General features: G+C 41.4%; 1 protein-coding gene and 1 long non-coding RNA gene across 5 annotated transcripts in view; both read left to right on the forward strand.

Moving 5' to 3' along the window:
- Positions 1-948: 948 nt before the first annotated feature.
- Positions 949-4,988, forward strand: LOC121688984. The gene is made up of 3 exons (XR_006024743.1): positions 949-1,095; positions 1,840-1,932; positions 4,618-4,988. It is a non-coding gene; the product is annotated as an uncharacterized LOC121688984 (long non-coding RNA).
- A 2,045-nt stretch (positions 4,989-7,033) lies between these two features.
- The window catches only part of LOC121688683 (sentrin-specific protease 7-like), a 30,569-nt gene continuing 20,505 nt past the window's right edge, over positions 7,034-17,097 (forward strand). For 2 of the 4 annotated variants that reach the window (XM_042068440.1, XM_042068448.1), the window contains exons 1-4: positions 7,034-7,251; positions 7,779-7,890; positions 10,592-10,690; positions 12,708-12,817. In XM_042068440.1, coding sequence (XP_041924374.1) covers positions 7,786-7,890; positions 10,592-10,690; positions 12,708-12,817 — 314 coding nt within the window. In that variant the 5' untranslated portion in view covers positions 7,034-7,251; positions 7,779-7,785. The remainder of the gene's footprint in view (positions 7,252-7,778; positions 7,891-10,591; positions 10,691-12,707; positions 12,818-17,097) is intronic. The other 2 variants (XM_042068456.1, XM_042068463.1) reach the window with 2 other exon arrangements.

The following is a 17,097-nucleotide window of genomic DNA, read 5'->3' on the forward strand; positions in this document are numbered from 1 at the left end:
GTGAAACAGAGGCTGGCCCAGGGGCGGAGTGGGGCACTAAAATCCACCGGGAAAATTCTGACGGCGACGGCGACGGCACCGCCCCCCCCCCCTCCTTTTGGAGAAAGGAACTATGGATAGTGCTAATGCAATACAACAAACCAGGCACTTTCAATAAATGTGTAAGGTTTTGTGTAGCGTTTTAGTTGCACCGGCAAAGAAAGCAAAGTCTGAGTTGTAGAAAAGTTTTGATCATGTGCATAATGAGAATAATGAGCCATATATTGGCAGCACTGAATCACGGTTAAAATGCAAGATGTTTGATTAGTCTGACCTCAACAATAAAGACTCCCTATTTGCTTGCATAAAATGATTACGTGGATTTTGCACAACACTTCAACAAACACGGGTATGTAGTGGCTATTCAAAAGTACATAAAAAGTATGTGCAATAAACTGACGCGTTTTCTACAGGAATGGTATGTTTGAACGGGCACTACACTAGTTGTATAAACTTGCGACGTGTGCCGAATACAGAGTTGTTGGCGACTTTAGCGTCAGCAAAACAACTGCACCGATGTGTGTATTCAGTTTGTTTTATTCTACGGAAACAAGCAAGAGAGCACATCAAGTTACCTAATGTTAGGGAAGCGCCAGAGATTGCTGAGATTCTCTGAATGTTACGTCACACGATGCGAATAAACCGTTCCATCAACTTTATTCGCATTATACCTTATGCGCATCGAGAGTTAATCCACCCCCCTAGCGAATATAGATGCGCATTAGGATTTTTGACGCGCATTTCACGTGTTTCCAACCGGGATTTCTTATTCGAATAGATTAATTGCGCATTAGGTTGCATAAGTTGGCATAAGTTGGATGGAAACACACTAGTAAAGGATGTGTTACATGGACATGACAATAGCCAATCACCACTATGTGCGCGCACCGTGTGACGCTCATTGGGCGTGGCTAAAATTGGTTGCTTCCTGAAGAAGGACCATAATCAACGCTTTCATAACATCTTGAATAACCACTCGTTTGGACGAAGACTACGTTACGTTTCAGCAGACGCTTAAAGAAACTATTATCGTCATGGTCTGACTTTTGATAAAGGGTAAGACATGATACGTTATTTCATATTTACCTTTGGTATCATAGACGAGGGAAAAATATCAATCTGATCTGATCTGAGTAGTAGGGCAACAGCATTTTTTCTTCTTCTTAGTTTTGAACGGAATTTGAAGGTCGATCAATGAACAACAAGCATGATTTCGCTCTCTGGGTTAGTTAGCGAAGAGATCGTAGGTATAGGCCTAAATGAGAATAGACGAAATAACACTTTCGAAGAAAACACAAACAGGGTGGGTTAGTATGTATAGTACTCCCGTGACACGCAACACCTGCTGGTTGAAATTGAGTGCTACAGCAATAAAAAGATGTGTCCGTTATCCGAAAGCTTACTACAGCGGCCAGGGAATGTGTTTTGCACTTTAAATGAAGCTTGAAATGATGACAAGGTCATATAAAATAGCAATGCATATATAAAAAATAGGCTAACTGTAAAAAATGAAGTGAAGGGGAATCTTGCGCTGTATAGCAACAACTTTATAAGTCACTCTTTACTACTTTATAAACACAACAGTTAACTAATTTAAGGCAGTGGAAAATAAGACCGTTTGAGTTTTTTTTTTAAACAGGTTGAATTTAGGACAGGTAGTCTCCATGAGTAACCTGGCACAGTAGGCATTATCATGACTAAAGCTATTTCACATAATGTTTTCAACATAGTTGACTGTTTAAGCTGTTTAAATGGCATACTCAGACACCAACATAATTCTATCCTTCTCTCTGATTTCAGCCAGCATCTACGTGGTGAGGAAGATCCGGGCCTCGATCCAGGACGGGGAGCAGAGAGAGGAACCCATCTTCACACCATGTAGTCTGGCCAAAGGTGAGACACAGGTTTAACCCTGTATCCAAGCAAAGGGTAGAATCCCATTTAGCATTAAATTACATTTAGTAACCGAGCAACAGGTCAAACAGAATTCTCCAAAGTCTTCCAAAATCAGACAAAACTGCTTGAAAGGGTATTTTCCCCATAGCAACAGGACATAGAGATACTCTCATGATATTTGAATGAGCCTAGACATATTGCATCTTTGTGTGTGTGTATAGTCTCACCTCTGAACTGGTAGTAATGACATAACTTCTCTAATACTAGATTGTACATCTTGACAAAGCTCTTTGTCACTCGTTATCTCTCTCTCTCACACAGAGGGGTTCTAAAACAGTAATCACTGCCCTCGGTTATAATGGTTATTAAATTAGGTTACAGTATAAAAGAAAAAGAGGCGCACTCAAGGGCTTGATACTAATACAATTTGTATTGAGAGCCGAGGTTTTTACAATGAGTCTAAGGACAAAAAAATAGAAAACAAACGTTTCGGGCTTAGCCCATTATTAATGTCTCCATTATGAAACGCGTCACAGGGCGTTCAGGTTTTTTATAGACGTGACGTGTCAATTACCATAATGCTCAATGTCAACACAAAAGACAAATCATATAACAAAAAACAACCATATGTGCAATTAACATTAAAAATATATATACAGACATAATGTATACATACAGTATCTGGATTCAAGACAGCAGTATACACAATAATACAAGATCCACATAAGTGCTTATCGCATCACAAAAAACACAAATTGTATTAGTATCAAGCCCTTGAGTGCGCCTCTGTTTTTTTCTACTGTAATACTCAACTTTTGGAGTTCACGCACCAGGCAAAACATTACAAACTGAAGGCGCAGATGCCGATTCGCCATTATTAAATTAGGTTGGAATGGGGAACCAGATTTATCATATTAGCTCAGTCCCCATAATCCAATTCCTTTTTAACGTGTAGTCATTGTGTGTGTGTGTGCAGTGTTTCCCATACATTGACTTATTTGTGGCGGCCCACCACAATATCAACATTGACCACCACACAATGATTTTCCAGGTTGTACTAAATTGTGCTTAAATCTGGTTAGCATCATAACCATGCTGTGCTAATTTGTTAAAAACTGTTGTATTCAAGTTAATTCTGCAAACCGACCACCACAAATGGAATTCAATTCTGTGGGAAACACTGTTGTGTGCGTGTTTTATGTTTTCGCTTATGTGTTAACCCCATGCAAATTATTAGAAACATTTTGAGAATGAGAAAATAAGAATGAGAATGTACAATATTTTATTTTTCTCTATATTTTATTAAACTCTTCATTTGTTCCTAGACATATATGCATCTTTGTGTGTATGTATAGTCTCACCTCTGAACTGGTAGTAATGACATAACTTCTCTAATACTAGATTGTACATCTTGACAAAGCTCTTTGTCACTCGTTATCTCTCTCTCACACACAGAGGGGTTCTAAAACAGTAATCACTGCCTTCGGTTATAATAGTTATTAAATTAGGTTACAGTATAAAAGAAAAAGAGGCGCACTCAAGGGCTTGATACTAATACAATTTGTATTGAGAGCCGAGGTTTTTACAATGAGTCTAAGGACAAAAAACTAGGAAACAAACGTTTCGGGCTTAGCCCATTATTAATGTCTCCATTATGAAACGCGTCACAGGGCGTTCAGGTTTTTTATAGACGTGACGTGTCAATTACCATAATACTCAATGTCAACACAAAAGACAAATCGTATAAACTACACCAAAACCAAAAAACAACCATATGTGCAATTAACATTAAAAATATATACAGACATAATGTATACATATCTGGATTCAAGACAGCAGTATACACAATAATACAAGATCCACATAAGTGCTTATCGCATCACAAAAAACACAAATTGTATTAGTATCAAGCCCTTGAGTGCGCCTCTGTTTTTTTCTACTGTAATACTCAACTTTTGGAGTTCACGCACCAGGCAAAACATTACAAACTGAAGGCGCAGATGCCGATTCGCCATTATTAAATTAGGTTGGAATGGGGAACCAGATTTATCATATTAGCTCAGTCCCGATAGTCCAATTCCTTTTTAACGTGTAGTCATTGTGTGTGTGTGTGTGGAGTGTTTCCCATACATTGACTTATTTGTGGCGGCCCACCACAATATCAACATTGACCACCACACAATGATTTTCCAGGTTGTACTAAATTGTGCTTAAATCTGGTTAGCATCATAACCATGCTGTGCTAATTTGTTAAAAACTGTTGTATTCAAGTTAATTCTGCAAACCAACCACCACAAATGGAATTCAATTATGTGGGAAACACTGTTGTGTGCGTGTTTTATGTTTTCGTTTATGTGTTAACCCCATGCAAATTATTAGAAACATTTTGAGAATGAGAAAATAAGAATGAGAATGTACAATATTTTATTTTTCTCTATATTTTATTTAACTCTTCATTTGTTCCTGTAACTACCAGATTAATGACTAGAACCCAAGCTGATTAACATGGGCTGAGTAGATTGAAAATGGATGGCAAATTTGCAAAGGAGTTTTGAATTAATTCAGTGATGAGGCGTACTGTACATAGGTATGCATGTGTTTCTTTTTAGTGGCATGTTGGAGTTCTTGAGATTCACAAGAGATTGTGTGGATGTTCATGTTTCTGTGTGTGTGTTCTCCCAGGTGAGCATAAGCAGCTCTCAGTGTCTGGGAAGACAGCCATGTTGACCTCTGACCCTGATGATGTGTCAGCTGCCGGGGCTCAGGCTCCATCCACTGAGACGGCTGTGCAGAAGTGCGGCTCCTGAGGTTAAAGGTCACGCCTGCAGGTTGCCTGGGGTAACGGAATGCCAACAAACACTGCTGTCCGCCAGAAGTCTTGTCATCCTTTGGACTGGTTTGACATGTCACACAGGGTGGCATTGTGCCCCATTGAGCCCTATGCCAACATTGACCAGGTTAGGCAGATAGAGGCAGCTTTACAGCAAACAGTGAGATCAGAATTAGATTCCTGACTGCTGAAACTCAGCAGAGGCGGAGGGTAAAATTTTAAAGTCAAAGTATCTTTAATGTCCACCTCCAGTCCCAACACATAGAGGAGTCTCAGAGTATCATCAGCCATGGAGGGGATGACCAAGCCTCCGAGTAAGCAGCAGTGTGGGTACATCACAGTTGGGACATCATTATGACATCACAGTTCCCCCAGACCAGCACTGGCAGACGTGACCTACGACCAAAGAGTCTCTCTCTCTCTCTCTCTCTCTCTCTCTCTCTATCTATCTATCTATCTATCTATCTGTTAGGGGTGTCACGATTCTCCAAATCCTCGGTTCGATGTAATTTTCGATTTTAAAGTCACGATTCGATTCGATTTTCGATCTTTTTCAAATATTACTATTAATGCATTCCTTATATGTTATTTACTCTTTTTGGTCTTTTCCTTTTCGGAGGGCTTTTATTTTGAAACCGCTTTTAAACCGTTCCAACCGAGGTTGTAATGTAAACAGAACTAACATTAGGCTAAAACAGAGACGTGAACATATTGAAATGAAACAACACAGAATGTTAATTTGATTGTTTCAGCACACTCCGAAGAGACCCAAGGTTAGTGTTCATGGAATATGTAAATGTGCATTTTAAGCCTTAAAGTAACTTTGGACTGTAATTAGACCATCTTTTCACTTGCTAAGTTGAGTAGGCTAAGTTAGTTTTAATTGACGTGAATGAACGAATACTTCCACACCGGTGATTTCAAAGTAGCAAGAGGGGCTTTGATTACGGTAGGTTGATGTGTAGGCCTATATTTTAACTGGCTGCAGCCTAAAATTAGAGGAGTGTTGACGCTGCAGTTCAGCACGTGCATGTGTTTGTGCGTCTTGGCATACATGCTGGGCATGACATTGGGGGTGTGGCTGCATCGTCGATTCTACTTTTAAGTTCAAAGTTCGAGATTGAGATGTAATTTCGATCGATTTCAAAATAAAATCGAAATCGTGACACCCTTACTATCTATCTATCTTTTCTTTCTTTTTCTCTCTCTCAACTGTTAATGATGGTCTGCACATCAACCCTTCATCGAGGGGCTGTTCAGACCTGAAGTTTTTCTTAAGCTGAGAATACACACCCACACACACACTTCAACATGGCTATACTTAAACAGACACACACCTTCACATACATATTTTAATTTGACTTATTTAGATACCTCATCAGAACTCTGTGTACGTGTCATTTTTTTAATATCATGGTGTGTTGATAATGTGCACTGCACAATGGCAAATAAACCATTAATATTACCACCATAAGCTGTGTGCCTGTGTCTTTGGTGTAAAACACTAAGATAGAAGATTGGACATGCTGCTTTGCTCTCTGGCAAGGGATCGGCTAGTACTGTGGCACCATGGTCAAAAAAATTACTTTGTCCAAGAATAGATTACAGAAGTCCAAGATAAGTAGAGTGAGAATAGACTATTAGGGGTCTCCGTGTGTGTGTGTATGCATGCATGCATGTATGTGTGTAGCTATAATCCGTAGTGTAGCTGATTAGTTACAGATCATCGCTGCTTTTTCTGAGACAGCTTCTAGACTCAAGTTGTCCTAAGATGCCACGTGTGCAGCAGTGGTGTAGTGTACGTGATATGCAGGACTATGCAGAATAGGCCTACCCACTTAAAAAGCATCACTATCTCAGTGTACCCACTTAAAATAGTGAAGGATATGTATTAACATTTGGGATTGATCACAGTATACCCACTACAACTATACTACATCTCAGTACCCACTACAGCTAACTAGACTAGCCTACACTACTGCGTGTGTGTAGCCTATGTGTAGGCTACGTGTGTGTGCGTGTGGTGGTGGTGGTGGTGGTGGTGGGGGGGGGGGGGGGGGGGGGGGGGGGGTACAGAGGGTGACTTTTATCTGTCATGGTGGCCCCCTCTATAAGTGAATCATCAGTAAATGGACAGTAGGCTACGCTCCTGTGACACTGAAATCCTGGTGCGATAAGGTAACGCATGAGCTACTCCTCAACGTTAGATGGCGCTACCGTAACTCTCGGTTCTTTAGTACCGGTATTGGACGATCCATACATTAACTTCCTGGGAATAACGGAAGATGGTTTTACGGAAACATTGACAACAACTCTCATGTGCTATTTGCGGAATTAACACACATTTCACCGGCGGTTTAGGGTTTATCAAGTGGATTACAAAGTCACTTTTAAACGTCAAAGGTTTTAACCCACGAAGAGCACAAGCACTGCGTTTTCTTCCCGTGGATGATGCTTTGCCTGCGACTGTAGCAGCGACTTCATACGTGAGTATTTTAAGAAAGAAAACGAAAGCCAAAGCGTCCTCAACTTCTCTTGGTCCAGATGATTCCTAATGTATATGTGTTCGTGGGGAAAGTGGCGGAAGCGCTTAGGTAATTGTTGCAGTTGATACCAACAGCTTACGTGGTGTGTGTAGATGACGGAGACGGGGAGGTCAGGACAGGGGCCGTCATGGGAACACCCCAGCGCGAATACTTGTCTGCTTTTTATTGTTCTGTTGATGTCAACCGATGTCTGCGACCGGACGTAGTGTGGCGGAACGCTGACATTTCACAAAGATTGCCTATAAACTTCGACTTTTGTTTATATATCAAATCACGTGCGTTGGCAGAAAGTTGTAAACAAAGATAACTGTAATACATTGTAGACATCTAATGTAATTTGTTGACGTGTAGCCTTTTCGACAACACTTTATTCAGTACAAAAACCTGTCTTTCTGCCTCTGTACGTGTCTCTCCCACTCTCTGTGCGTGTTGTTGCGTTATTGACCTGTTACCTCACCTCACTCTAGACCTGGGATGATGGCTGGTTTTTCTGAAAACGCCCGTCTGTCCGTGGTGCTGGACAGGAGGAAGGCACTCACCCTCTCGCCTCTAGGACCGGATAAGCCTACCTCCCGCCAGGTAGGGTACTACAACTACTACCACTGCACACACAGACTCTTTCTTGTTCTTTGTTTTCCATAGAGCAGACATAACATGTTCTACACACTTGTCATACACTACGCACAAAAAGTTAGGGATATCTGGCTTTCGATTGAAATTTAATGTTTCAGTACAGAAAGTACTGAAACATTGAACTGTTAGAAAGGCGCATTCGAAAGTTTACAGAAGATCACATTAAGCACCTGTAAAGGTTATAATGGATGTTAGGTTCATCTTGAAATTTCACCCGAAAGCCAAATATCCCTGACTTTTTGTGAGAAATGTAATTAATCACATACACATCAGATAGGCTACTACTCTGATATTATTACTATTACTACTACTACTACTTTGTTGCTTTGGACAAAAGCGCAAATCCTATAACAATAGTACTACTACTGCTCACACAGACACACACACACACACACACACACACACACACACACAAACAAACACTGGCTCTACAATACACTGCAAAAACAACAGCTTATCTAATAACATCTAATCAAGTGTTATTAATCTCATATCAAGATCAAAAAAATCTAGCTGGTTTTGTTTTCAGTATAAAGAGACTTACCTAGCACTTTCTCGTAAAATGCATTTGTTGAAGTAAAGGTGACTCTAGAGACCCCTAGAGTCCCCTGGAGTCATGGTATATATTTTACTTTGACATTGTAAATAGCCTACTTCTCATGGCTTGTCCCACCTGTGCACAATAAAAATGCTTTTGTTGTTGAGGCCTCAAGGACTAACAAAAGGCAAAAGCTTTCTCCAAAGAGCTATATCTACTGAGAAGGTAATGTTTCATGATTCTCAAGAGATGTCTTCAGGTCGACAGTTGCATTGCTGGTCCTGTTGGTAGCGACCTTCTATGGCTTTGATCTATGGCTAAGCTAGGTGAACGATTCCCCTATTACAAGTTCCTTTACCATCAAATTGACTTTATAGAGGTTATATTAAGGGTATAACATTAGGGTGGTTCACAAAATTAATTTTCACCAAATTTTGGCAAATTTTGTCTTGTTCCAATTGATATTGTAAGCATCTGTACCAAAAATGGAGTCAATTGCTGGACATTTAGGGGTGGCACACTTTTTCACAATATTGACACACACACAATACATGATGTATTGGTATCCGGATAAAACCATTGCAGATGCTGCATTGAAGAGCATTGGATGACATTTGTGGTATCTGTCAGAAGAACTTGTCGCCCTGGTATTTTTTGATGCTCAGCTCACCACCATTGGTGGTGGTTAGTGAGGTCCCCCCTTCCCTATGAAGCGCTTTGAGTGTTGAGAAAAGCGCTAAATAAATGTAACGTGTTGTTGTTGTGTTGATGTTGAAGAAAAAAATCTTGAAAGACGCCCTGGGAAGATGCTCAAAGACTTGATGCCAAGTCTTTCTTCCACAAGAGCAGTACAGCTACCATCTCTGGCCTCGTCACTCGCTGCTCAATCCACTTCTTTGAGGTTCTTACTGAAGGCCAAATGGATGGCAGAAGTAACCCTGATGTGAGGTCCATTCCCACAGATGAGAATCTGTGTCAAAAAGTTAATTCCTTGAAGGTCATCAACGACAGCGCAGAGAGAGGCATTGCCCTTATTAAACGCTGTCAACAATCTGTGCGAAACGAAGACCAAAAGTAATTTTTGCTCCGTGTTCTGCAAGGACACAGAGATAAAGTATCAAAAAGAACAAAGTCATCATACAGCGAATAGTGTTTGAACTGTTCTAATGTTCTTACTCATTTAGTATAAGTACAGGGAGAGATAATTAATGATCATACTTATCTTTTATTTTGATCATGTTTCTGGTTCCTGCGAAAGTTATGCATTTTTAGGTTGAGCAATTGTGAAAAAATGCGCCTTTACTGGCGTCCTATTGGCTCAATTTTTGGTACAGATGTTCAAAATGTCAATAGGAACAAGGCAAAATGCGATCTGGCAAAATTGGGAAAACTTTTACTTATACCATTATATTGTGAACCACACTCTTGCAAAGTGTACCTTTTAATAAGAGTTTGACTTATTTTAAGACATTTCAGCGTGAAAAGCAAATTTGTCTGCCATTTGTCTTAAAAACAAGCAAATTTGGCTGGCATTGCATTGAGAAAATGTGTCTAGATAAGACTCTTATTAAGTCAAAATGATCTTTCGAGAGAGCGCTAGGTAAGTCTCTTCATGCTAAAAATAATACCAAATAGATATTTTGATAAGAATTTCTGCAGCATAGATCAGACATAAGGGGTAGGGCCGAGTCAGCCATGGTAGGCTCTACACACAAGCACACACACACGGACACACAGACACACAGGGAGAGAATCCGCCATGGTATGCTCTGTAAACAGCTCTACACACATACACCACGCACGCACGCGCGCACACACACACACGGGGAGAGAGTCAGCCACAGTAGGCTCTGTAAACAGCTCTACACACACACACACACACACACACACACACACACACACACACACACACACAGATAGAGTAGACTATAAAAAGTCAGAAAATGTAAACATCAGCATAGATGAAGCAAACATGCTTGAGTGCAGATGGAAAAGCAGCATTGTACACCACTGACTAATGCTCACTCTCTCTTCTTTCTTTCTTTCTTTCTTTTCCTCTCTCTCTCTCTCTCTCTCTCTCTCTCTCTCTCTCTGTATCTTAACCCACAGTACACCACACCACTCATTAATACTGTTGCTATGTCTTCCATCCAGACGGAGAGCCCCTATAAGATTCCCAACAGTTCAACAGAGAATGGCTGCACGAAGGTGTGTGTTTGTGTGTATGACTCTGTGTGTGTGTGTGTGTGTGTGTGTGTGTGTGTGTGTGTGTGTGTGTGTGTGTGTGTGTGTGTGTACACAGACAGACAGTTTGGAAGAGAGAGGGATGATGTGAGGGACAGAGAGACTGCTATAAAAGTGTGTGTGTGTGTACACACAGACAGACAGTTTGGAAGAGAGAGGGATGATGTGAGGGACAGAGAGACTGCTATAAAAGTGTGTGTGTGTGTGTGTGAGAGAGAGACATGGTTTTGTCACTGCTTATGCAACAGTACTGCTGCTTATCTAGAGGTGTTACTGTGCGGTGTGACTGTGTGCTATGGTGTTGTTCCAGGCTGCCATGCAAGAGGGCATATCAACAAATAAATAAACAAACACCATACCATCAAAATCTATACTATATATCCTTTGAATGTATATAATTTAGTTAATTTATAGATGGACACTTCATGGATAAAAACCCATGACCATCATGCTGTAGTTTCCGGCCAGTGTTTCTTAACCTGGCCTTGGGATCCTCGATTTCCCATGGTCATGAAGTTACGACAAATATTTTTATAAACTGCCTGTACTCATTTGGAACATGCTGATTTTGGCACATTTGTGAAGTCTTCCACTCCTGTGTCGCCTTTTCAACTTTTGGTGCTTTCATGCTCTCACGTGACCGCAATTCACGTCCCTTTTTGTCCTCAATAAGTGAATCCATACTTTAAATATTCAGGGTCGTTTTGCCATATTTACCGCTAAAATGATGTCTAACAAGACCTGCCACATAAACATTCTCTATGTTCATGGCAACGGCTGGCATACAAATAAAGTCTATCAAAATAAAGGTCTGTCATTAGATTTAATAGGGTAGCATTTTAAATAATTTGCGATTCTTTTTCATGTTTTTGTTTTCTTAAACACAAGCTATGGTTCCACGACCCACCGGTTAAGAACCACTGCAATAGACAACTCCAGGATTAAGCACAAGGCCCCATATCCATCGCTCAGTCTTTCCTGCTATTGGTGGCTGCATTACATAATATTAATTATATGCCAGCACTATTCTTTGCACAAGCATAGGTGATGCATATCACGTGTCTTCCTCAGGGAATGCCCTGTCTTGATAATGGATATTGCATATAAGTATAAGTTAAGTATATATACTCTTTTGATCCCGTGAGGGTAATTTGGTCTCTGCATTTATCCCAATCTGTGAATTAGTGAAACACACTCAGCACACAGTGAACACACAGTGAAGTGAAGCACACACTAATCTCGACGCAGTGAGCTGCCTGCTACAGCGGCATTCGGGGTGCAGTGAGTGGTTAGGTGCCTTTTTTAAGGGCACTTCAGCCGTTCCTACTGGTCGGGGTTTGAACCGGCAACCCTCCGGTTACAAGTCCGGAGCGCTAACCAGTAGGCCACGACTGCCCCAAAGCATGTTGTTTACTAGAGAACTGTCCCAAAAGTTGTATAGAAATGTATTTTGTACAGAAATGTATATTGAGACACTCATACGGAAGAACACCAGTTCTTCCCAAACGTAACATATTGTATGTAAACCAAACATTAGAATACAAATGCAAACATATCCAATGTTGGGAGATTCTCACATTTTTGAGTTGAGTTAGTTTCTAGATGTGGCCAGTGGACAGCAGGACGTTTGGTGTGTGTTGGTGTGAGGCAGAGGTCTGTTAGAGTGTGCTGTGTTGGTGTGATGTGAGGCAGAGGTCTGTTAGAGTGTGCTGTGTTGGTGTGATGTGGTGCTGATGCAGAGGTCTGTTAGAGGTCAGTCTGATGCGCTGATCTGGACCTGACTGACTGATTCCCTTTGGTTGGCGTGGAGACAAGATAGACTGAATCCATTTGGAAGCCACCTCTGGACTACAAATCATTTACTCACCCTTATTCTGTCTGTCTGTCTCTCTCTCTGTGTCTGTCTGTCTGTCTCTCTTGCTCTTTCACACTCTCCCTTTCTCTCTCACACACTCTCTCCCTCTGTGTCCTTTCCTCTCAGGTGCACTGGACTCAGATAGCTCATGGCTCCTGCCCCAAGACCTCAGTGCAGCTGAATGGCACCTCCTCCACCAATCACACGCAGCGTCCTGCCTGGCAGGGCGGGTTCAGGTGAGAGCTCCTCTGTACATTTTATAAAACGCTGTTGTATTCCTCTGTCCTCTGACACTCAAGGCTCTTTAGAGTTTCACGCCCCACATTCTCTCTCACACACACACACACACACACACACACACACACCAGTGTTTCCGCTAGATTTGTTTTTAACAGTGGTGGCGGCAGGCCCTCCCCGCCCCCCCCCTCCCAAGAAAAAAAAGTTACAGCTGGGGTGTCACTCCTGGGATGTTTTTTTAATTCTAGTTGTTAATCGCACCATTTAGCCTAACGTGACTTGAGAGGGATAGGATTCAGGAACTAAAGACAGGCCCATCTTCTGTCTGACTTACGTTAACCCATGCATTAAACCACATGTCACTTGAGCGCTTGAATACCGCTAGTTCACGTTGACAATGGAGAAACGCTTGGCTTCGTTTATGACAGAAATTAAGTTTTGTGCTGATAGTATATTTTTTACTACCATATTTCTCTTAAGACTCAGTCAGGACGATGGAAAATCCAGGCTTTTATTCTTTTCAATGAGGGGCCAGTGCCCCTCAAGGCAGGGCTCCAAGACTAACTTTTTGCACTGGTGCGCCTAACTTTTTTTCTTAGGTGCACCAGCACAAAAGTTAGGTGCACCCACATTTTCAACCACATCGCATTTAACACCGCAGCAGGTTCACCTTTTTTCCTTAATTACTGTCCTATATAGGTTGTCCTATGACTTATGATTTACAATTCTACAAGAAAAGTAACTTAATGAAGTGTTGGTGCTTTAAGTGCTTCACTGAGCTGAAATTTAAACTTAAAACATCTCAAGATGAATTAAATAAAAATAACAGTGAGTAAATTAACAGTGCACGTCTTTTAAGGGCTTCAAACTGCACATCTCATGGCTCAATGTCTTACATACTATCCTTCATGATTTAGGCCTTGGCTAAACCAGCTCGCAATGCTAGCATCTTCCATAGAAATGTATTTGAGCAGAGATGATGAACAGAGATGTTCCAAGTAGCCTGGGGGATTTTTATGTGATTTTACAATGATGATTGCAATAATCATTTGACAGTCCCACAATACAATTTACTTTTTAATTTTAGTATTTTTAAATTTTCAATAAGAACATCACTATGGTTAATCCAGTAACGAAATGGTAGGCCTATTATTATAGGCTATTGCAATGACTTGCCATGCTCGATCTAAATGTGTCCATTCAATTCACCGTACACAATGACCACAGTTATACATGCAGGGAATATTCGGGCTTTAAATGTAGCAGCGATATTCGGTTTGCGCCAAATACCGGATTAAATTGATTGATGCCATCAGAATGAGTTTACACAACTCGCGCGCAAAACGAATATGCTGTTGAAAACTGGGTTACTCCCTGCAAGTAACTGCGGTCAATGACGCACTCCTTTTCGGCGATATCTGTATCTCTGTCGTTCGCGAAGGCCTTGTATGCATTGTTCGCAATTTTAAGACGTCTTTTCATCTGCAATGACTCCTATAAATTTGGCGCAAGTGGCATTCCTGTACATCGGGTTTACGTTCAAACTGTTTTTCTGGTGAATAATTATTTCGGACTGAACTTGGTGAAGGGAAGTTTCACTAGGCCTATCGTAGGCAACGATAAACTTGATCATCATCTCGGGCTCGTCTGATCGGTTTGCTGCTGCCAGCCGTCGAAAGGCAGTGGGGACAGGGTACATTTATCTCGGCCTATGTGACCACACTGTAATGCAACTACATCCACTCTGTTTATCTGACGGGTCTCTGACCTCTCTCTCTCTCTCTCTCTCTCTCTCTCTGCAGCACACGCATTTTCAAATTTACACACAGGCACTGGGCCACGGCCAATCAGAGGGGAGGTCCCGCCCTTCACTATCTGTGATTTGTTTAAACCACGATATTGGCCAAATATGTGTCTGTTATTGAACCAAAGGTAGAGTTTCAATGCGGACACTTTTTCCTCTCTCGAATAGCTGGTCGCACCGGTGCGACCTCCGATTTTTTTTAGTCGCACTTCTGAAAAATTAGGTCGCATATGCGACCAAATTGGTCGCACTCTGGAGCCCTGCCTCAAGGGAGAGATGGCATGTTTGTGTCACCCCATCATGGGTTTCACCAGATTCTCTGACTATACAGAAACAGTCTACCATATTTAAGTTACACACAAAGAGAAGGAGTGACCTACTAGTATGAATATGCAATGTAAAGGTGTGGTGTGTGGGGATGTGGCCTTTTGGTGCCATCAAGTCTGGCCAGCTTCTATTGTCTTTTAATTAAAACTACCCCCTTTCCTGGGAAGTCCTTCAGAGGCCTGTGTCTACAAACATTAACATTTCACACCTGGTGATAAGCGAAAGGCCTCTAGACAGGCTTTCATTGAATTCTAATCATTCAAGGATAAACAATGGATACACTGCATACAGACCAAAGACACACACAGGGTACACATGGGCACAAAAAAATCACAAATGACCATAAGAACTACACAGTATGTACATTTACAGAAATGAGTCTGATTCACAACACTTTCAGTGCCAACATGTTGTAGAAACACAACCCACAACACTGCCTTTATTTGGGGCAAATCTCCTTCATACTTTATAGTCTGCGATTCACCACGAGTGCATACAAAATGTTTTTGGCCAAGTTTTGCAATTTACCTTCGTTAGGCTACCAGTCGTTGCTTTTTTTACTGTGTCGATTCGCGATTGAGTGCGCATCTAATGTAACAGCGGTGTCTTCGCGGAGACATCCACTCTCCAGTTCCATTTTTGCTGTTGTTGCGAGCGAGCTAATAGGCTACGATATGGGAAATACTTTCAATACGATCAGCTTCAGAAATGAATGGGTTTTCCTTAGCCTGCTACACCTTTCCACCAAGTTGTGCGAAAATTGTAGTTTTTACGATGTTGTCAAATATGCGTAGCACATGGAAGCTCTTGATAGCGCGTGCTACTAACGTCTATACAAACAATATATTTATGGAATAAAACTAGACAGGTACCACGGATTAGCATTGCTGTTTATTGTTAAACTGCAATTTTCAGCAGCCAGCGGAGGGCATTTAGCTTAGGCTACTATGCTTCCGGACAATATGCGTCTCCCCTAATTCTAATGTTTTAAATAGGCTACATTAATACAATATATAATATGTGAAGTGAAACTGGACGGGCCATAATACTAGTTTTAGGCTACTTATTGTTAAATTGCAATGTGAGCGGCAGCCAGCAGGGGAGGATACTTCGGCAGGATTATTTGCAACTACATTGTACGTCTTCCCTGATTCTGATACCGTGGGGGTATTAATTAACCCGTAGCGGGCCGCCACGCTGAAATAAATGTAGAGGAAACACTGCACACACACACACACACACACACACAATGATGGCGGGGCTGCCATACCAGGCACCAACCTGCACATCATCACCTTAGGTATCTGCTGATGCCGGTACCAATCTGATGCTGTCTTTTCCCCTCTATTAAAACAACCCATAGCATTTGTCTAGGACTTTACTCTGTCTCGTGCCACATTTGACATACTGATAAAATCCTGGTAGTGATTGTTTCAAGCGACAGTGGTTAAAATCCCCGAGGATAAAAACAGGTGCCCCGTAGTGCGTTGGAGTTGGTTGTGCCAATGAATATAAAGTTCTCCTTAACCTTACATTAATTTCACTAAGCAACATTACTTCAAAAAAGCACAGTCATTACCATGGTATTACTCCTATGCTACCACTATCACGCTGTTACATGAGCTAACATGAGCACAAGGCAGTTAGAAATTAGCTACATTAACATTAGCACTCTTACCATCAAAATTGGCATTTAACATTAAACTACTGACAAATATCAACATCAAACCATTATCCCACCAGTAGCATCCCTGGAAATGCCCAGCAAGTAAAGTCCTTCCCCTACTATCTATTTCCAACAGCAGTTCACAACATGTGCTTCACATCCTCTCACCACCACCATCTCTCAAAGTCAAGGACGGGTCCTTCAAAGCCACTTTTTAAGACGTTACGTCATCGAATCTTGCCAAGCACTGTTTGCTTTAAAATTCTATCGTAACACCTTCAATTATCACCCATTTCGTTCGAAAATTCGAGCTATTGCCATTGCGAGCTAAACATTTTATGCCTGCCTACCTCGTATCAGATAAGCCGTCAAATTGGTGGAAATCTGTCTGAATGAGAGGGGGGCCAAACAGGTCTACCATAGCCAATGAAATATAAGCTCTCTGCCTCATCCATGTCTCAGTCTAGTGTGTATCAGTTGGG

The sequence above is a fragment of the Alosa sapidissima genome, chromosome 2, assembly GCF_018492685.1.
Source record: "Alosa sapidissima isolate fAloSap1 chromosome 2, fAloSap1.pri, whole genome shotgun sequence".
In the NCBI taxonomy this organism is placed as follows: domain Eukaryota; kingdom Metazoa; phylum Chordata; class Actinopteri; order Clupeiformes; family Clupeidae; genus Alosa; species Alosa sapidissima.